Below are 21,683 nucleotides of genomic sequence, written 5' to 3' on the forward strand. Positions count from 1 at the left end.
TTACATTTTTTAGGAGAACGTTGCTCACTGTAAATTGTCAACTGAATGCCTGAAATCGATCAAGGCAGATTTTCAATACCACAAATAGGTATTAGAGGCCATAGGATTATATTTCGATGAATCACTTATAAACACAACGATTTAACGAACATTATATGTACGACATGTGGGTGATGGATCAATGAAAAATCAAGTGCGAATACGGATTATGTGATAATATTATCATTATCAGGTATTGAAACTAAATTCTGTACATTGCGTTCAAAGATAGGCATCAAATATTTATTGCTACATCTCTTTCACTTTCCCTGACGGGCAAGTCACAAAAGACTATTTTAAAACAGAGAATACGAATTCTGATTGGGAACCGCAGTTCAAACTAAATCTACTTTGTAGCAGCAAAGAAATTTTCCCAAAACTGCATTCGCTCTTCGTGAAAACCACTTTTAAGCTGAATTCCAGGATCGCTGCCATTACCGATCTGAAGATATTTTTCGTCTGATGAAAATGGTTCCCAAATCGCGTTGTCATTGAGAGCTGCAGTAGTCGGCAACCTGAAAATGTGTTGCATCGTCAAATATAGTCGATACACAAGCGGTTGTGACGTGATGTCTTTTATCTATTCATAGCCTGATACTCACCCATTGATAGCAAACGATGTCCATAGCTCCACCATAGCGTCGAGCATTTTCAAATCGGTCTCACTATATTCAGAGCCTGGTGGCCCAAACATTTCCCGTGGTCCAGGAAGGAGGTAAATAAACTCATCTCCGTGCGCCGGGCCCAAATTCTCCGGGTTACTACCAGTAAACTTATAGGTATAGCTGAAACTGTCTCGGTAGTCAAAAGTGCAAAAGTATACGGGACTCTTGTAAGCAGGGTTGTTTGCACGTTGTCTGACCTCGTTGTAATTGAAGTAGGTAAACTCGTAATCGGTTATGATGTCAGTCAAATTGTGTAGTAGCTGAAAGCAACATCAAACATGCCATAATTGATGGAACTTGAACTTCTGTCGTCAGTTGTTCCAGTTCTCACCAATTTTCTGTCTGCACTTAGATCGTTCAAGTAACGAGACTTTAGAGCGGCAGTTTGGGCATCGACATCGGCTGACCAAACGTCGTGTCTCAACAAGCTGATTAGGTGAGAGTCAACGTTGTCTAAAAATTGCTGGAACAAGTCTGGCTCATTATAGTACACTGAAATGAAGAACAAGTACAAGTTTCAGAAAAAATGACTACCGATAAAGTTTCTTGAAATATGCAGAGCCTGGTATGTTACCTGACATCTGTGTGCGATATATACACCTATAAGAATATTCGTTACTTCACGTTGATCCACCCATACTTGCCTGCAGTTACAACAATTCCTTCTTCCTTAGCTACAAGGGCCACCCACGGCAAATCGTGCTGTTTTCCATTGGCAATGATATTCCCTGGAGTATCCGTGAAAAGTGCACCTTCTACGTCAGGTTCGACTACAGGATACCAAACAGTAGGCCTGGCCGTTCTTTCATCCTTTAACAGCACGTCTGTATCGTACAAGTATGACCCATTGAAAGTCCTCAGACAGTTAACAAGGGTGGTTGACGTGTTGGTTGGACAACCAAGATATTCGCCCAACTTCGTGGCTCGAGTGGCGGCCACCGTATATGGTTCAGGAACAGGAGGATAGAGTTGCGGTGTACTGTGTGTCATGAATTGGTGAAAGAGTCCTGAAAACAGTGTGCTGTTGTTCGTCAAGTTGAAATGCCGAGTATTTAATATCTATTTAGTGGAAACTAATTCAATGCCATTATTGATCTCTCTTACAATTGAAAGTATCAGCTTCGCTGTAGTAACAATAACTCGGGCACATTCACCACCGGAAGATAATCATTAAATACCAGAGGTATATTTAAATACAACTAAGCAACTCTGCTCACCTTTTGTTAAAGGAGATAAGGTTAAAAGGCGAACGCAGGTGGCGCCTGAACTTCCACCGAAGAGCGTTACTTTATTTGGATCACCACCGAAATACTTGATGTTTCGTTGAATCCATCTCAAAGCTTCAGCTATATCTTTAAGTAAATTATTTCCCGGCGATACTTCGTCGCCGGTACTCAAAAATCCTAGTATTCCCAAACGATAGTTCGGAACTACGAGAACCACGTCCTTATTAAGAAGAAATTCTGGACTGTGTTGGTCAGGAGTGCTCATTCCATACGTGAATTGTCCACCGTAGATGAAGACCATCACTGGCAGTAACGTAGCATTCTGGCTACTAGGAAGCTGTGCGGTAGAAATAGTAAAAAAGTAATTATTTGCTTTTTCATTTGAGAATTAATTAATCTAAGCCGACCGTAGACCGTGATTCTGAATAATCTCCGTGAACCCGTCTTATTCAATTCTTCATGTGATAAATTGAGAAGTGGTAGCAAACCAAATAGATGCACCAACAATAAACTATAAACTATGTATCATAAAGAGAAAACACTTGTTTTTTGCACTTCATTTAGGGATTTCTTTTATACGTATATCGCAATGCTGCAGGCTGACAGCATAAACGTGCATTTCTGAACCCACTTCCAAACTTGAGTGTATTGCGCGCAAATTTTCCAATGAGATCTAAACTTTCAGTTTCTCTAGCGTTGTTCGAACCAAAATATTTCGAGTACGATAAAGAACTGTAGGTATGGTTGAACAAATTCAAATGATTAAGGATCTGTTTATTTTTCGAAATCAACCTTCACGATGTAATCACAGAGATTTATCCAATCTAAAGCACTAAAAATATGCTGTATTTTATACCCAGCTGTGTGACAATTAGTATATTGCGTTACTAGTGCGGAAAGTGGGCGATTTCTAATGAATAAGCGTGCGCTGTAATCACACGGATCAGATAACGCCACTGATGTACATGAAATCGCCCATCCGCGCGTCCGACACACGCTATAATCTTAAAAGATCTGTGAGCGAAAGTTTTATTTGTGAAGCAATGAAGGTGCCACTGACATAAAAAAAATCTACCAACAAAAGGCTGGTGTACGAATCAAAACAAAGCTGAACAGTGAAATCAATTCCACATTGCCTGAATAGGTGTGGCAGTACTCGAATCCTATGTAAAATGAACAGAGCTAAACTTGTTTGCTGTTGAATCAGACGATAGCCTTAACTGGTGTTACGGTACTGAAATCAAATGAATTTCAAAATGTCTGTACTTTGAATTGAAAATCGTTAAATCTCTTGGTATGACTAGTACATTTCGCGAGATAAGAAATTTGAAGAGATGATGGTTAAACTATAACTTCCTCCAGCTATCAAAATATATTCAATACGATTGCGATATACCCGCGGCGTATAGACATTGAGATAGAGGCAGTCCTCATCCCCCGTGAGCTTTGTCTCCTTCTGAAGCTCGTTCATTCCCTGAATGCATGCGTTAGGCATGCGGCCGGTATCTAGAGTCCCGTTCCAAGGACCCGCCGGTACGGCTTGTTTAAACCTGGATTGGAATAATTGGAGAAATTAATGTTTCCGTATTTTTGTGACGATTAAACTCCCAATGACAGGTGATTTTTCGGCCAGCACGAGGCTAGACGATTCCGCTAATTTTTCGTCGTAGATTTAGAACATGTTATTCTCTGGAGTACATTCAATTATGTATTTTAGTGCCACGAGTTGTGATCAATGCAAATCAACCCGAAGAAAATCCGTCGAGAGCTGATATTACCGATGGTTAAGCGGACTCTCAAAGCAATCGAGATGTGTAAAAGCAAAGTACGTAAATGTGGGCGAAACAATGTGATTTCAGTACATATACACGGATCCTTAATTTTTTATTTGGTCAGACAATATCTTCTTACTAAGAGAAAAAAATCTTATCAATGAAGTGAGGTCTCTTCACCCTCCCGAGCTCATACCATGCATTTGGAACAGGAAAAAAATGCACGGTATGAGCTCGGGATGGTGAGAAGTCCTCACTGCATTATCAACTCGTGTTGATGTATATTAACCTTAGCTTGTATCTTTGGATGATATGAACCAAAATTTGCCCAATCAATTACATTATCATCATAAGTACCGGTATCAGTTTACTATGTATACTAGACTGTATCAAAATAAATCGATAATTTTTTTTTTTTGCTTTACGCAATCTTAAATTATACTTGGTCATCAAGAAATAATCCTCGCGAAAGGAGGGGCCAGTCCTTCAAGATCTAGAGGTATCTCATCGGACTTTTGTCTTTTTTATCCGAATATTTCAAGACCATAGAAAAAAAATACCCCAATTGCAATAAGTCAATTTTTTTGTAGCCGAAAATGATTATTGTCACAGCGTATCAATGAATGTATTTTGTTGTTGTTGTAAATGTTTTTTCTAGTATATTCAGTATTTATACATAAGTTTGCAATATATTCATCATTTTAAGACAAGAAAAACGTTTGTTCCATCCATGCAAATCAATTATTTACGTATTAACGAAGTAAAAAAAGACAAAAGTCCGATGAGACACCTCTAAATTTTGAAGGACAGGCCTCTCCTTTCGCGAGGATTATTTTTTGATGTTCAAGTATAGTTGAAGATTGTGTAAAGCAAAAAAAAAAGTTATCGATTTATTTTGAAACAGTCCACTGGATACCGTATATTACTACTGTAAGTAGTAGCGTAGTTCGTAACGCGCGAGACTTCGGAAGGGGAGGACTTGAGTTCAAATTCCCAGCTTGTCGGTGAGGTCCTGAGCGATAGCTCGCAGAAATTGTAACGCAGGTGACGTCGTTTAGGCTCCGAATCGGCGAGTTGAGATTTTATCTCCGTCTGGGTGTCCGGGCAACGTTTTCTGCACCGCCTATGCAGCGATAAATGACTTGTAACTCTGAATTACTCCTACAAACCTGAGATCTCCAATCGGTGGCTCGGCAAACGGAACTCCAATGAAGGCAGCGAATCTTCTGCCAAGGTGTGTGGCCATATTTATACCTCGAAGTCTACCTTGCGGTATCGTCGTTTCCGGACGCATCCAATCCTCTCCAGCGGGAATGTCCCCATTTTTAATTGGAATAACACCAAAGATTGTCAGGAAAGCGATTAGCAAAAGAGCCACCAGCAGACACGCGGCTGCTATATAACAGCACGAGCGCGAGCCAATCGTACGTATAGCCATGGTTACTGTCTGTCACTAAGTGATGCTCGCCAAAGAGACCAGTCTGAGTCATTTTATCTTGCGAGAAGAAAAGATGTCCTGTCATAATTAGAGACAATGTAGTTTGGTAGCAACGCCTTGAATTTAATTCGCAACCTAATCTCAACATATAATGCGGACAGGAATTAAATCCACCTTGTCAAGTGGTCCAATAAAATTAAGTGTATATACAAATTTTATAATGTATGTTTTGTTATTAAGTAGTTTGATGACATTGGATTTACATGTGAGATAACAGAATAATAAAGCCGAGCAGCGCCGGTTCGAAGGCCATTTTTCATGCGTGTAAAGTAATACAAAGCCGCGCCCATATAAGTGCACACATAGAACAATCAAATATTTAATTCCCGTTATTATTCACTCAAGTTATATGATATTCAAAGGTACAAATGATTGCTAAAAATAAGAGGATTTCACATTAACACGAACAGATTATGTAATTATGGCGTAGTCGTAATCATGTGAACCTTCCCGCTTTCAAAACTGTGACATCCTGAATTACTCCGTCAAGATCTGGTTCATTAGCAACATCGTAATCAATCGATATACTGTACAGTCCGTCTAATCCGGCAAATACTGTTTGATTAAACGTAAGAATTTAAAACACCCAGTACAAAAAAGGACGGGAACTCTCTATTCAGCGTTTCCAATTATCATTAAAGCTGCTACTATCAAAATTACATAGTCAAATTGTGCTTTATCCCTTTATGCACACAGTGGTGTTCTGCGTAATAAATATTACTCTTAATTGGATTTCTTCTTACATTGTTTCTTTTATAGAAATGATTATGCAGTTTGAACATCTTATTACGTAGTCTTGTTTGCGCTGTAAGTTTTGATTATACACAGATAATTCATTAGAACGATTAATAGTGTATGAGCAGGAGTATTTCTTGATTACTTTATACTGATCAACAAAATAGTCGGCTGATGAAGTAAACGTACTAGAAACGATAGCTTTATGCTCCGACACAACAGAGTCATTGCGATTGGTGGATCGAAACCGTTCAAGTGACCTCGATCAATTTCAGGATCATGTAAACATCGGATTGCATAGTACTGCTAATTCACCTAACGGGGTTGTGTTTGACTGAATTTAAACAACGAAAATATGTTGCACGGCTGTCCCATGCGACGGGTTCAGTGTCTGACGATTAAGTCTTCTATTAAACACAGTATCCAGGCCACTTGGAACGATCACTTGCATGGCTAGATCTTAACATTTTTCGAATATTTCATTATTCTTCTAAGCATTGCTATTTTTGAAATGAAGGAGGTACCTAGAAATCCGAACGAGAGGTTGTTCGAAATATTCTCCCGAAAACGCAAAAAAATCGGTAACCAGAGTACTGAAAATTGTACGAGTTGATGGGATTTTGGCAAACAGATAAATTCGAAGAACGGTGTTTTGACATGATTTAACAATATTGTTATTCGCACGACCTGCCCACGAGTAAGACGGAGTACATGGGTGGAGGAAGAGCGAGTCAGCGAGACGAAAATGTTAGGTTGGCAGTGTATTCTCTTTATTTGGGGAGGGTTCCCTTGTGCGTAGTACAAAGTGTGAACCAAAACTGAGACTGAAATTGCCGCTGCCGCTGTTGGTCTTAGGTTTCTTCCCCCTCTTCTTTCTCCCGGTTGCTCGCCCATCGTCGGCGCATGCGCTCTGCTGTCCTCGGCGCATGTGCTTAGTTGTCTGTTCCCGCTACTATCCGATGTTTCCCAAGCGAGCCCACCTTTACAATCCACCTCATGCCATGGGGCTATGCCAATGCCTCTGCAACAGCCCGTTATCTTCCTCGTCTGCTTACGTGGCGTACGACCCTTAAGTCACCCAATGTGACAGGTTAGTTGCTTGCCACCACTCTCCGCGGTTGACGCTCCCCTCAAGGGACCTTTGTATAAACAAAACTAGTTTTCTGACCATTAAGTGATAATCAAAGAAGGCGTCTCCATATGGACGTAAACGACGACTAAATTCGTCCTCGAGCTGGTTTTGCCCGTAACAAATATGAACTATTGTTTGTATGCTTTTACCACAAAAATATCCAAAATATTAATATTGGAACGTTCGGGCGTGACTTCTGAAGAACTTCGATTTATTGGAATTTGGCATACTTTCGTAAAATTGGATACACATGGCAATTAATTCACCTGTTGGATTCACACCCTTTTTTTTACGTTATACCAACACGGCCGATGACAAATTGATACTTAGTATTTCTTCTCATAGATCGAAAATGTGAGAAAACAGATTTACGTACTACATAGATTACAGTATAACGCTTCGTGATACGTAAACTACATAAATAAACAATTTCCTGCAAGGTCGTCATGTTCTGCACTTCTATCTGCGGGGCGAAGAATTCAGTACATGACATTGGCACTAAAACTAATAAAAACAATTACCAGCTAGTTCAGCCGACACTCAGTCGAGCGACTTCTAAAATGTGATCACGCTCACGTCCTAATATTAAGATTTTGAATTATTTTTTTTTCAATAAAAACGTACAAACAATAGTTTGCACCGTTGAATTATGCCACAAATACTGTTTTTCGAGTGTTCTTCTTGTTTGCCAAAAACCCTTCAACTCTTATAATTTTCGATACTACGGGTTACTGATATTATCACGTATTTTGGAGACTATTTCCAACAATCTCTCGCCTAGATTTCTTGGTACCTTATTCATTTGAAAAAAGTCGCAATTGTGAAAACAATGAAGAGATGTTCTAAACATATTGAGCTTTCGCGAAGTTGAACTTCGAAATACTTAGTATTTTTAAAAAAATCAGTAACCTTTCCACATCGTTATTTCACAGAGCTGATTTGAGGCGGGTTAGCTCCCCTTAATATTGCACCCATTCTCCTTATGCCTGCACATAGTAATTGACTATAGTATTAATTGTGTCACGCAATGCTAACAGTACTCACGCCATCCGCGTAAGAGAACAGCATCGAGTATTATACGTAAAATTTTCCGACTAACTCGCTGTGCACTGCTGGCAGTAACTGACGGAAACCGCTGGGCATCAGTCTTGCAGATTTGCGACAGAGAGCGCGCTGTAAGTTTGACTAATCGTTTCATTATTTTAATATTCCAAATACGTTTAAGCTTATTTCAGAGCAAATTCAAAAATTTAACAAACACGTATCACTGACATGGTAATCCTTTTTTCAGACACGAATTCAAAAACCTTGAATAAAATCGATGCTCACTATCATTGAAAACGATCGAGCCATACTTTCAATGCCACAAATAGACATCCCAGGGCACAGGTTGATATTACTCGATGGAACACTGACAATGATACCGAACGTTGTATGTACGACATGTGGGTGATGGATCAATGAAAAATCAAGTGCGATTACGCATTTTGTGATAATATTATCATTATCAGGTATTGAAACTAAATTCTGTACATTGCGTTCTAAGATAGGCATCAAATATTTATTCCCACATCTCTTTCACTTTCGTCGACGGGCAAGTCACAAAAAACTATTTTAAAACAGAGAATACGAATTCTGATTGGGAACCGCAGTTCAAACTAAATCTACTTTTTAGCAACAAAGAAATTTTCCCAAAACTGCATTCGCTCTTCGTGAAAACCACTTTTAACCTTAATTCCAGGATCGCTGTCATTACCGATCTGAAGATATTTTTCGTCTGATGAGAATGGTTCCCAAATCGCGTTGTCATTGAGAGCTACAGTAGTCGGCAACCTGAAAATGTGTTATATCGTCAAATATTGTCGATAGACAAGCGGTTGTGACGTGATGTCTTTTATCTATTCATAGCCTGATACTCACCCATTGATAGCAAACGATGTCCATAGCTCCACCATAGCGTCGGCCACTTTCATATCAGTCTCAGTAAATTCAGAGCCTGGTGGCGCAAACATTTCCTTTGGTCCAGGAATGAGGTAAAGCAGCTCGTCTCCGTGCACCGCGCCCCAATTCTCCGTGTTACCACCACTAAACTTATAGCTGTAGCTGAAAGTGCCTCGGTAGTCAAAAGTGCAAAAGTATACGGGACTCTTGTAAGCAGGGTTGTTTGCACGTTGTTTGACCTCGTTGTAATTAAAGTAGGTAAACTCGTAATCGGTCATGATGTCAGTCAAATTCTGTAGTAGCTGAAAGCAACATCAAACATGCCATAATTGATGGAACTTGAACTTCTGTCGTCAGTTGTTCCAGTTCTCACCAATTTTCTGTCTGCAGTTAGATCGTTCAAGTAACGAGACTTAAGAGTGGCAGTTTGGGCATCGACATTGGCTGACCAAACGTCGTGTCTCAAGAAGCTGATTAAGTAAGAGTCAACGTTGTCTAAAAATTGCTGGAACAAGTCCGGCCTATTATAGTACACTGAAATAAAGAACAAGTGCAAGTTTTAGAAAAAATCATTCACCGAGAAAAAATAACTACCGATAAAGTTTCTTGAAATATGCAGAGCCTGGTATGTTACCTGACATCTGTGTGCGATATAGACACCTATAGGAATATTCGTTACTTCACGTTGATCCACCCATACTTGCCTGCAGTTGTAACAATTCCTTCTTCCTTAGTTGCAAGGGCCACCCACGGCAAATCGTGCTGTTTTCCATTGGCAATGATATTCCCTGGAGTATCCGTAAAAAGTGCACCATCTACGTCAGGTTCGACTACAGGATACCAAACAGTAGGCCTGGCCGTCCTTTCATCCTTCAACAGCACGTCTGTTTCGTACAAGTATGACCCATTGAAAGTCCTCAGACAGTTAACAAGGGTGGTTGACGTGTTGGTTGGACAACCAAGATATTCGCCCAACTTCGTGGCACGCGTGGCGGCCACCGAATACGGTTCAGGAACAGGAGGATAGACTTGCGGTATACTGTGTGTCATGAATTGGTGAAAGAGTCCTGAAAAAAGTGTGCAGCTATTCGTCAAGTTGACATGCCAAGTATTTAATATCTTTTTAGTGAAAACTAATTCAATGCCATTATTGATCTCTCGTACAATTAAAAGCATTAGCTTCGCTTATTAAGTTGGGTACATTTACCACCGAAAGATGATCACTAAATACTATAGGTGTATTTCAATTCAACTAAGCAACTCTGCTCACCTTTTGTTAAAGGAGATAAGGTTAAAAGGCGAACGCAGGCGGCGCCTGAACTTCCACCGAAAAGCGTTACTTTATTTGGATCACCACCGAAATACTTGATGTTTCGTTGGGTCCATCTCAAAGCTTCAACTATATCTTTTAGTAAATTATTTCCAGGCGACACTTCGTCGCCGGTACTCAAAAATCCGAGTATTCCGAAACGATAGTTCGGAACTACGAGAACCACGTCCTTATTAAGAAGAAATTCTGGACTCCATCGGTCAGGAGTGCTCGTTCCAAACCTGAATTGTCCACCATAGATGTACACCATCACTGGCAGTAACGTAGCGTTTTGGCTACTAGGAACCTATGCGGTAGATTGGTAAAAAAGTAATTATTTGCTTTTTCATTTCAGAATTCATTAATGTGAGCCGACCGTATACCGTGATTCTGAATAATCACCGTGCACCCGCCTTATTCAATTCTTCATCTGATAAATTGAGAAGTGATAGCAAACCAAATAGATGCACCAACAATAAACTATAAACTATGTATCATTAAGAGATAAGACTTGTTTTTTGCACTTCATTCACTGATTTCTTCTATACGTATATCGCAATGTTGCAGGCTGACAGCATAAACGTGCATTTCGGAACCCACGTCCAAACTTGAGTATATTGCGCGCAAAAATGCTCTAGTCTGTACGCAGCCTAAGGAGCTAGGAACAGCGAGGAGAAACCAAGATCGATGGACGAAAACTTCATGACTTCGATTTTGGGGGGTAATCTTGCACAACAGTTTGATTCATTGTGTGCAAAAAAGAAGATGATATAAGAGGTTTGAACTCCGTAGAAAATTTTCCAATGAGATTTTAAATTTTCAGTTTCTCTAGCGTTGTCCGAACCAAAATATTTCGAGTACGATAAAGAACTGTAGGTATGGTTGAACAAATTCAAATGATTGAGGATCTGTTTATTTCTCGAAATCAACCTTCACGATGTAATCACAGAGATTTCTTATCCAATCTAAAGAACTAAAAATATGCTGTATTTTATACCCAGCTGTGTGACAATTAGTATATTGCGTTACTAGTGCGGAAAGTGGGCGATTTCTAATGAATAAGCGTGCGCTGTAATCACACGAATCAGATATCACCACTGATGTGTATGATATCGCCCATCCGCACGTCCGACACACGCTATAATATTCAAACATCTGTGAGCGAAAGTTTGATTTCTGAAGCAATGAAGGTGCCACTGAAATAAAACAAGTCTACCAACAAAAGGGTGGTGCACGAACCAAAACAAAGCCTGAACAATAAAATCAATTCTACATTGCCTCAATTTATTTGGCAGTACTCGAATCCTATGTAAAATGAACGCAGCTAAACTTGTTCGCTGTTGGATCAGACGATAGCCTAAACTGGTGTTTCGGTACTGAAATCAAGTGAATTTCAAAATGTCTGTACTTTCAATTGAAAATCCTTGAATCTCTTGGTACGGCTAGTACATTTTTCAAGATGAAAAATTTGAAACGCTGATGGTAAAACTATAACTTCTTCCAGGTATCAAAATATAGTCAATACGATTGCGATATACCTGCGGCGTATAGACATTGAGATAGAGGCAGTCCTCATCCCCCATGAGCTTTTCCTCGTTCTGAATACATGCGTTAGGCATGCGGTCGGTATCTAGAGTCCCGTTCCAAGGACCCGCCGGTACGGCTTGTTTGAACCTGGATTGGAATAATTGGAGAAATTAATGTTTCCGTATTTTTGTGATGATTAAACTTCCAATGACAGTTGATTTTTCGGCCAGCATGAGGCTAGACGATTCCGCCAATTCTTCGTCGTAGATTTAGAACATGTTATTCTCTGGAATACATTCAATTATGTATTTTAGTGCCACGAGTTGTGGTCAATGCAAATCAACCCAAAGAAAATCCGTCGAGAGCTGATATTACCGATGGTTTAGCGGACTCTCAAAGCAATCGAGATGTGTAAAAGCAAAGTACGTAAATGTGGGCGAAACAATGTGATTTCAGTACATATACACGCCTCCTTGATTGTTTATTTGGTTAGACAATATCTTCTTACTAAGAGTAAAAAATCTTATCAATAAAGTGAGGTCTCTTCACCCTCCCGAGCTCATACCATGCATTTTGAACAAGAAAAAAATGCACGGTATGAGCTCGGGAGGGTGAGAAGTCCTCACTGCATTATCAACTCGTGTTGATGTATATTAACTACTTGTATCTTTGGATGATATGAACCAAAGTTTGCCCAATCAATTACATTATCATCATAAGTACCGGTATCAGTTTACTATGGATACCGTATATTACTACTGTAAGTAACAGCGTAGTTCCTAACGTGCCAGACTTCGGAAGGGGAGGACTTGAGTTCAAACTCCTAGCTTGGCGGTGAAGTCCTGATCGATAGCTCGCAGAAATTGTAACGCAGGTGACGTCGTTCAGGCTCCGAATCGGCGAGTTGAGGTTTTATCTCCGTGTGGGTGTCCGGGAAACGTTTTCTGCACCGCCTACGCAGCGATAGGTGACTTGTAACTCTGAATTACTCCTACAAACCTGAGATCTCCAATCGGTGGCTCGGCAAACGGAACTCCAATGAAGGCAGCGAATCTTCTGCCAAGGTGTGTGGCCATATTTATACCTCTGAGTCTTCCTTGAGGTATCGTCGTTTCCGGACGCATCCAATCCTCGCCAGCGGGAATCTCCCCATTTTTAATTGGAATAACACCAAAAATTGTCAGAAAAGCAATTAGCAAAAGACCCACCAGCAGACACGCGGCTGCTATATAACAGCACGAGCGCGAGCCAATCGTACGTATAGCCATGCTTACTGTTTTGCACCAAGTGATGCTCGGGAAAGAGCCCAGCCCGAGATAGGAATCTCTTCTCAAAATACGTGCACGGAAATCACAGATATATTTATAAACAAATTCTATCATTAAGTAGTTTGATGAGATTGGATTTACATGTGAGATAACATAAAAATATGATAGCTGACCTACACTGGCTTGAAGGCTATTTCGCATGCGTGCAAAATCGAAAAAAGTCGCTCCCGTGTGGGTGCACACATAGATCATTCAAATATTCGAATTACATACTTATTCTTTTACGTTATACAACCGGTATAATTGCCATTCCATCTACTCATAACAAAAATTAATTAAAAATTACCATCTTGCTTGACCACTTTAATTTTGGTCGGGATATTCAAAGTTACAGCGAAAGAATTTACGTAATCTTATCCATTATTTTCAAAAATGTCGCAACCACTATCAAAATATAATCATTTACGGTGCTCAGGGGGCAGGAAGAATTTGCAAGAAAGTGGAACATTTTTTAGAGTTGGAACAACAATATAAAAAATCGCGGAGCAAATTAAAGAGGTTGCGGGTGAAACCATAATCGAATTAACCTAGAATGCCCCATGTAAATAGAAGCACTTCTCTGGAAGTGGAAGCATGAGGTATATGTGTCCGAGTGGTGATTGCAATTCATTGAGAATAAGGGATGCTTCCGCACAAGAGCCACGAATAAAAATGATGTAAAAGAGTTATCTTTCGGTGAGCCGGTAAATGGGATCTTGTCGCTATAGTTTTGTACGGAATTGTAAGAGTTGTTTAAATAGTTGACGCGAAACTAATATAAAGGATAGGCACAGTTGGGCCATATTCGAAATTGTTTCATTTAAAATAGACATTTAAAATGTAAACGGCATTTTGCATTTGACATTTTAAATGTTCTCAAAGTGACCATTTACATTTACCCATTTAAATTATATTTTTGGAAGTATTGTCCATTTTTTATTTTGAATGGATCTATTGAAGTATTTTATCCAGAAGTGACTGGATTGTTGATCGTTAACAATGAATGATTGAGAATGAATTTATAGGAAGAAATTATGACATATTTTAAAAACGATTCGTTAAATGTGGTTCAAGCGGTTTACAAAATGATCAAGTGAACGGAAAGGCCGATATAAAATGAAACTTGGATAAAACGTATAATAATTCACAATTATAGCATTAATGTTATCATAACGGAGAAGTTACAACTTTGTATAAGCAATATTTGTTTAACCCGGTCGAAGATTAGATTATCATGTTTACAAATCGTAAATAATACTATTAGAGTGAACATGAATGAGCATAAGTTTAGCGTTAAAATTCAAAATAATTTATCCGCATACAGCATACATAAAAATGTATTTTACTTTTTATTTTATTTGGTGCTTTTACATCTGAATCTCACGTAAGTCCCTCGGAGTTATAGTTCAAAAGGTGGTCCTACACTCGAAGATTTCATTACATCACATGAATATAATTCTTTAATGCAAAGGTCTGCGAAAAACAATGTGGAGCTATATACGAATTTCACATGACAAATAATTTAAGATGGCAAAATGAAAGCAAACGTTCGTTGGTACTTAGCTTTGGTAAACTGTAGCAAAATGTGGGACATTCGGATCGTTGGTTTGATTAGTGCCGGGAACCAGGCTTGACCACGTTGGCTAATGACTCGGTGTTCACAGTAAGTTTCTGACGGTTTAGAATTTTGTTCGATGTTCGAAATTATAGTCCAAACGTTTGTAGAATATTCTACATACCCATAAACATGTATAAATGTTCAGATATTGTACATGGTTGCCCCTCCAAGTGCTCTTATGCTTACGTGTGCCAAGCACACGTGTAACTCAGCTAAAGCTGGGACTGAAAAAACCTTAAATATCTAGAACTTGTCGCACAATTCTGTAAAAATCCAATCCGATTTTGCGTATTTTTGAATTTGACATATTACGATGCGAATCAAGTCCAGGAAGGAGATTGAAAGGTATGCATTATTGTATGACGTGACGGTCGGCGGTTGTCTTCGACGCGAAGTTTCCGAGCTCAGGATTTGTGCCCATGTTGCGTACCATGGAACGAGATAAATGATTCAGAGACTCGTATACCTGGTCTACTATGTGTTTCAGATGAATAATCACAATTTACATTTTCGAAGGTCGCTGACGTCCGTAATTATAGAATATTGATATCAAAACTTATCCAGCTGGTCAGCAGACCACCAACTTTCGGACGCACTGAAAAATCAAAGTTGTATTACAGAACATATAGTATCTGTTGGTCATTGAAGTGTAAAATACAGTTTACTTAAAAAGTTCGTATTTTTAGCGAGCTGCGTTGTGATACAAAATTCGGTCATAGATGAGAGAATGTACTGCATACGTTTATGCTTACATATTTCACAAATGCGTATATCTAGTTGACTGTCAAAATTTGACATTATTAATGTGGTTCAACAAAATTGAATTGAAGAATTCATTTCCACGGAGGCTTATTTTTCTGCTGATCCCCCTTTGCCGCCGGTTTTTCAGGAACAGAAACATATTCACTTTCTTCTTGAGTAAAGATCTAAAAGTAAACCAGATTTTAAAATGCTATACTTTCAGCTTTTCATGGTTTAATCATGGAATTCAAGTGATTTGAAATGCCATCTTGAATAGTAGCTCCGGTCCAAGTATTGCGTAGAAAGTAATTTTCATTCCGTTCGCAAGATATCAATTAAATGGTTCAATGTACAGGATGCAACCCGTAATGATGCCTGATTGGGCTTGTGGCTAGGTAGAAAACTACTTTGACACAATGTTGTTTTAGTTGGCCGCGCACGTTACTGGAAAAATATTTGCTTTTCGCATCTTCGCATTGTTTTTCACGTATAGATCATGGATTCGGAATTGCTCCTCATGTATTGCATATCCTGGCAATATTATCTTGCAAATTCGTTATTTTAACAACAAATGTGAAATTCGCAGAATGTTTTCATTGGCGCGAATAACTTGCCTCGGAACTTGGTTGCCAAACCACACTGCTATCTTCACTGAGAAAACTCTGTTCTTTCTTCGTGTAATGCTTTCTAGGGACTTCTCTGCAAATCGGAGTTGGACTTTGGCGTGACTCAGAACACGGTGCTTGCACAAAGTTTGACTTTGGCTGTTGCATATCCAATATCTGTGGAAATATTGCAACGGCATAATTATGCACCATGCAAGATCATTTGTATGAATAAGATCCGAAGATCCATTGCGTTAAAATTAATTGCCGCATACCATTTTGATATATCTACGAAGATCATCTTTTGGCTGATCTCTGCGGCTTGTTAATGGAGTATTATCAGTTAAAGTGTTTGATTTCGCGTGTCCATCTCTTTCTTCAGTTAAACGGGCAGAAAGGAAGCCCCGCCCATCAATCACGGGCATGGAATGTGACTCCAGTCGCATAGGCTCCATAATACTGCTCCCGATATTCGGGCTGGATTCTGATTTCATTGGATGTTTATTTTCAAAAAACTTTTCAGCATGAATACGTTGTATGGGAGTTAGATTATCCATATTACCACCTGAAAATGATCCGTTTCATACCCTCTTATAGTATAAATGAAACATTTTTTAAAGCAGCAATTTCAATCTATGCAAATGTGGCTATGGTAATAAAAGAATTTGAAAATGTTTTGTACAATTTTTCCACAATGTAATGAGTATGAACGCTAAAAATATACCTGATATAATTTGCAGTGCTTGCTGCCATTGCCTTTGCATGACTGAGTGCAATTGCTCGGCAAGTTGAGTCTTGTTGGCGTGTTGAGAATTCAACTTAGTATTCAGCATTGAAACCTGTTGCATAGCCTGGGCCAATTGAATTTCATACAGCCGTTTTTCTTCTTTATGCTTTTCCTCCAATAAATTTATCTCTAGCTGATGTCTGAAAATTTTTAATTCGTGTTACTTCTAAATTCTATCAACTGATACAAGATTCGATTTTGTTTGTGAATTCTTCACGTAGCCCAGACATATACCTACTTATCAAGAACAGTTTTGATCTTCCTAGCTGCACATTCAGCGATTGCACGCTGCCTACTTTCCAACTCAGAGTGAAACGCAGATTCGGCTGCATCAAGTTGTGATTGAAATTCTTGGAGCTTAGCTTTCACTACTTCGTCGACTTGTTTCTGGTAAACCTCTCGCAATTCTATTCTTATTCTTTCTTGTTGAGCAGCTATAGACTTTGCTTCCGCGTTAGCTGCTTTCTGGAATGTAATGAAATCATTGTTCATTAATTAAGTCATGTAAGGCAATTATTTGGCTGAAATGGAATGAACTAGATATAAAAAAAAACTTATGAAGACAAAGGATTCCAAATCATAAATTTCAGCATAAATACCTCTGCCATTTTTGCTTCATCTATGGCTGTAAGAAGGATAGACTTATTTTGTTCCAAAATATGATTTCTATTCGTTTCTTCTTTCAATTTTAGCTGAAGATTTTCCTTTTCTTGTCGAAGAACGATCAGCTCCGCTTCACAGGCGTCAAGAGCTTTATGAATTACACCCATTTCTTCTCTTACTTCACCGCCTCGAAGTCTCTCTTTATTCACTTCTTGCTGAGTATTTTTCAGTGCCACTCCAAGTTGTTGGTTGTGATCTAGTACTTTGTTGTATTCATCTTTTAGTTGACTGTACCTATTCTCAACTTCTTGTACCAAAGATTTATAATTTTCTAGCTCATCTGCATGACTCTTTAATAAATCTAATTTTTCTTTAGTCAAGGTATCACTTTTTTCTTTATAACCACCAGCTAGATCCAGTGCTTTCGATAATTCCCCTTCGTACCGTTTGATCTGGGATTGAAGTTCAGTACATTCCGTTCGATGTTTATCTTTTACGTTTTTCAGGGTTAAATGTAAGTCACTTGATTCCGCTTCCAATACTTGCCACCTCAATTTCAACTTGGTCCAAGCATTTTGAAGTCTTGTTATAACAACGTTTTTTTCATTATCTACCCTCACCGCTACTGCTACTTTTTCTTGTTGTTCAAGCAGTCTTTTTTGAAGTTCTTGAATCAAGTGCTCGCAATGCTGTAAACATAAAAAAAATTTACATTAGTTCTTCTAATGAAATTGAACTGGTTTTGATTGAACTTATCCATTTGATAACTGAAAAGCATTATACATCTCTTCTAAATTTTTCTTCTTCCAATTTGATCCGAAGCATATCCTCTTGAGATTTACTTGGATCTGATTCCCAAAAGTCAGAGAGTGTTAACAGCCGGTGTGATTTTCTGAAGAAAGAGAGCCAAGTAAGTACTAACTTGATAGATATTCTATATACATTGGAGTCAATCGTTATAAACAAAGTATTGCTGAACAAGAAATACCTTGAGAATTCTGTATTTGTAGCTGCATCATTACCCATCTTGTGCGTTGCGTCAACATTTTGGAAAACACGGATGTCCTCATTCGTGCAGTTCAATAAATTACCAGTGCTATAAGAATTTCTATGAGATTGTGCAAACTGCCTTTGACCAGACTCTACATGTGTGGAATGTACAGGCGTGTAAGCTTTCGAAGTATCACTATGCAAATTCGAAGCAGCAGTATTTGAATTCGTACGATCATTTGATGCGTGCAAATGTGCATTGTCACTATTGACGGCTATTGTAGGTTGATCTGACCCAATGATTTTTTTATTTACATCAATATTTGCATTTGACAAAGAATTTGACCGCGCATAAGTTTGTTTTTCCAAATCCTCGGACATAGCCATACTATCCTTATGATTATTATTAGCTTGTTCAACCTTTTGTGGCACTGTTGGGCAACAGTTGTAACGCCAAGTTTTGAAATCAGCTATCATCTTGTCGGTCGCATCTAAATGTAGGGAATCCTCATCGAAAGCCATGCAGATGTTTGTCACGGCTGTTGGAAGATTTTGGTGAGGATCACTTAATTTAGTACATTGAGAGTTAGAGTCCAAGCGACAAGCTGGGGATGCACTATTGAATCCTTGGTCCCAATTCACTTCTTTAAACCTAACATCATTTTCGCTGATAGAATTCGGGTGGCACACGTCTCCCTGACGAAGCTGATACGAACTTCTGTTACTAATCCGTTTAGCAAGTTCAGCTTCCGTTGCTTCCATTTCATGGAGAAGCTCATCAACTTCAGAAAGTTCCATCTCTTTAACAGATCGTTGATGGAGCCGTTTTCCAATCGGTTTTAGACTCGCGTTAGCTACAGGAAGTGAAAAGGAAATGCGTTCAACAGATTTGCTGTTGCGATTACATTGGTTGATGGCTTCGTTACATTTGGGACTCGTCGCAGTGTGCGTTTCCCTGTGTTGGGATGGGACAAATGAATGCGGGATCCCAGTGGTTTTTACATCAGAACTGGAGCTGTGTTGAATGATGGATGGCTCGGAGAACGATGTTAAGTTGTTGTGTTTGTTCCGAGGGATGAGGTTAGTACTATGAGACTCCAAAGCATTAGTTGCGTTGCTGCTATTCATAGCATCAAACTGGACAGACGTCATATCGCAGCAGAAATGATTAGTATAATTTGTCGAATGATGATGAAGATGATGATGATGGCTACTGGGAGTGGTCGGAACGGAAGAAACTTGACGGAGCTTAGTTGGGGTGTTTTGTAAGCTTGAAATCTGACTTACTGAACCTGACTTATTTCTGAGCGATAGCTTGTTCTGTTTAGAAGGCGACGAGTAGCTGCCAGCCTTCAATTGAGCTTCGCTAGAACAATTTAAAAACGAGGCATCCAAACTCGTGTCCTTCGATTCAATCAGAGATATCCTATTTTCAAGAGACTGAACCTGTTCGAACAACTCTGTAACCACACCGGTGGCACCCACTCCGAGGCCGTAACCCAACTGTTGTCTGCCGAACTCTGAATCTTCGGAGTCCGACGATGGAACCAGAAATAAATCCGGAGGTATCAGCAGAAGGACGTCTGTGTCGTCAGATTCACTCATCATCCGTCTATTATCTCGCTTACCATTATCATTGACTATTTATTTCTTTCGCTATTTTATAGGTTAAGATTCGGTTCTCTTCACCTAACAAGTTAGTCGGATATATCTGAACAACCTATATCTCATAATGCTACATGGCTATTTTCAATGTTATAACAAGGCCTAATCGGACTGCGGCATCTTGCTTGCACCTTTAACACCGCTGTAATCACTTGTCTGCCAATAGTGGTTGAGGTTATTGTACTCGTAAACACAACTGTCAAACGACCCTAATCCCGCAACACGTTCGGTCGTTACCGGCGTGGTCACTAAACGGCACAGCTAAACGGGTTTTGCTTAAGCTGGATTTCCACGGGCAGCAAAATGCTGCCGTAGTACTTTGCTGCCCAGTTCTTGACCCGGCTTTACTGGCATTCCTATTGGTCAAGAACCCTGCAGCAAAATACCACGGAGCATTTTCCCGCTCGTAAATATCCAGCCTTACCGACCTTGTCGCGGCAAGCAGTAGCGACATCACTCGGCGAAATGCTACACCAAGAATTTTCCGGTAACAAAGGCAGTTTGAAAACTGCTTCACCTTGCACTTCGGAACGCCTTTCGTTTTCAAATCTTTGATTTTCCAGGTAACCGCCTGACCATTTCCGGAAATTCTTTCGAACAATCGCTTGATAAATATACGATTTTCCGTGTCCTCGTGGTCGGAGCATATTTTTGTAGAATCAATCTACTTCACCGCATTTGGATAACTCGCACAACATTCCTGTATCACTAATTCATTTCAAGTATCGAGTATTTATTATCACGTATGATCACATCTCAAATATATTATAAACATAAGTATACGGTATTGAAAACTATAATAAACCGTTCCATCGTTTCTTTTGACCACGAATGTAATTCGTTAGACGTTTTATGATATGTATGGAATGTAATATGATCATATGATGCGGCATTCGCGGAGACAGGCTCGATACGAATCTTTATACTGTATTCGTCACTATCTCAACACTTGGGGCGAGGCCGATGTGTTAACCCTCCTGCAGATGATCGAGTTATGTAGCGTATAGTCGACGTAAAGCGTCTGTTCAAAATCATTTCCTAGGTGGCTCAACTGTCAGGGTGTCAACTATTATTTGACTGTTCGACGGCGGCATATGGTCGACGGAAAAAATGTCGAGATAGAATTGTCGGGAATTCGAGGAAAAAGGTCAGATGTTCCATGATATATTTAAGTCGTCGTCGAGTCCACCATAATATCTGCGAATGTCCTCTAAAATGTCAAATAGAATTTAGATCGGATAGACTAGACGGCAAAAAGACAGCGTACCTATACAATCACTGTCGTAAGGCAGTTCGAAAGGCTCGTAAAAATTGGATTTTGGTCAACGCATAGACGACAAAGGCGCATTCACTTCTTTGAAGTTAGTTCTTCGCTAGTGCAATGATTTCGTGCCACCTTAAAGTTACGTACTGACTCGACCAGCTGATGATGTTTCACTGGGTGGTCACAACGCTTATCGACATATTCGAAACTCGAATAGATTCGTGTTTCAACTTGCATTACGTACGGGGATCGGTAAGCT

General features: G+C 39.4%; 2 protein-coding genes and 2 long non-coding RNA genes across 10 annotated transcripts in view; 1 reads left to right on the plus strand and 3 right to left on the minus strand.

Moving 5' to 3' along the window:
* Nucleotides 1–260: 260 nt before the first annotated feature.
* On the minus strand, nucleotides 261–13,401 carry LOC124179168 (esterase E4-like). Of its 5 annotated transcripts, XM_046563345.1 has the most exons (8): nucleotides 12,844–13,396; nucleotides 11,924–11,991; nucleotides 3,327–3,412; nucleotides 1,922–2,267; nucleotides 1,349–1,711; nucleotides 1,036–1,196; nucleotides 642–964; nucleotides 261–554 (listed from the first exon to the last, which is right to left on the minus strand). In XM_046563345.1, the coding sequence occupies exons 1-8, from the start codon at nucleotides 13,362–13,364 to the stop codon at nucleotides 386–388; spliced, it is 2,037 nt and encodes a 678-aa protein (XP_046419301.1). In that variant the 5' UTR covers nucleotides 13,365–13,396; the 3' UTR covers nucleotides 261–385. The 5 variants fall into 5 exon arrangements, with proteins under 5 accessions (XP_046419301.1, XP_046419303.1, XP_046419304.1 ...); XM_046563347.1 differs by lacking the exons at nucleotides 1,349–1,711; nucleotides 1,922–2,267; nucleotides 3,327–3,412 and adding exons at nucleotides 9,713–10,075; nucleotides 10,279–10,624 and having other exon boundaries at nucleotides 11,856–11,991; nucleotides 12,844–13,401; XM_046563348.1 differs by lacking the exons at nucleotides 1,036–1,196; nucleotides 1,349–1,711; nucleotides 1,922–2,267; nucleotides 3,327–3,412 and adding exons at nucleotides 9,382–9,542; nucleotides 9,713–10,075; nucleotides 10,279–10,624 and having other exon boundaries at nucleotides 11,856–11,991; nucleotides 12,844–13,401.
* On the minus strand, nucleotides 6,684–8,178 carry LOC124179213. The gene is made up of 2 exons (XR_006869984.1): nucleotides 8,112–8,178; nucleotides 6,684–7,074 (listed from the first exon to the last, which is right to left on the minus strand). It is a non-coding gene; the product is annotated as an uncharacterized LOC124179213 (long non-coding RNA).
* LOC124179212 lies at nucleotides 8,107–10,857 on the plus strand. The gene is made up of 3 exons (XR_006869983.1): nucleotides 8,107–8,242; nucleotides 8,359–8,578; nucleotides 10,673–10,857. It is a non-coding gene; the product is annotated as an uncharacterized LOC124179212 (long non-coding RNA).
* A 4-nt stretch (nucleotides 13,402–13,405) lies between the features above and the next one.
* The window catches only part of LOC124179163 (cytadherence high molecular weight protein 2-like), a 78,777-nt gene continuing 70,499 nt past the window's right edge, over nucleotides 13,406–21,683 (minus strand). Inside the window, exons 6-14 of one of the 3 annotated variants that reach the window (XR_006869970.1) lie at nucleotides 18,494–19,349; nucleotides 18,289–18,397; nucleotides 17,502–18,194; nucleotides 17,141–17,367; nucleotides 16,840–17,042; nucleotides 16,391–16,680; nucleotides 16,125–16,292; nucleotides 15,522–15,695; nucleotides 13,406–15,364 (exon numbers count right to left, since the gene is read on the minus strand). Coding sequence is in view for 2 of the 3 variants with exons in the window: in XM_046563331.1 (XP_046419287.1) it covers nucleotides 15,603–15,695; nucleotides 16,125–16,292; nucleotides 16,391–16,680; nucleotides 16,840–17,042; nucleotides 17,141–17,367; nucleotides 17,502–18,194; nucleotides 18,289–18,397; nucleotides 18,494–19,349; nucleotides 19,422–20,103 (3,321 nt within the window). In the remaining variant the exon portion in view is untranslated. Of the gene's footprint in view, nucleotides 15,365–15,429; nucleotides 15,696–16,124; nucleotides 16,293–16,390; nucleotides 16,681–16,839; nucleotides 17,043–17,140; nucleotides 17,368–17,501; nucleotides 18,195–18,288; nucleotides 18,398–18,493; nucleotides 19,350–19,421; nucleotides 21,640–21,683 lie in introns of those variants that run through there. The other 2 variants (XM_046563331.1, XM_046563330.1) reach the window with 2 other exon arrangements.

The sequence above is a fragment of the Neodiprion fabricii genome, chromosome 3, assembly GCF_021155785.1.
Source record: "Neodiprion fabricii isolate iyNeoFabr1 chromosome 3, iyNeoFabr1.1, whole genome shotgun sequence".
Lineage (NCBI taxonomy): Eukaryota > Metazoa > Arthropoda > Insecta > Hymenoptera > Diprionidae > Neodiprion > Neodiprion fabricii.

Bases quoted from the DNA above. Each gene is read 5' to 3' on its own strand.
- LOC124179168 (XM_046563345.1), bottom strand. From the start codon at position 13,364: ATGATCTATGTGTGCACCCACACGGGAGCGACTTTTTTCGATTTTGCA. The intron at 1,712-1,921 runs GTGAGCAGAGTT...CACTGTTTTCAG, and splicing joins CTTATCTCCTTTAACAAAAG to GACTCTTTCACCAATTCATG. The intron at 1,197-1,348 runs GCAAGTATGGGT...TCTTCATTTCAG, and splicing joins AGGAATTGTTGTAACTGCAG to TGTACTATAATGAGCCAGAC.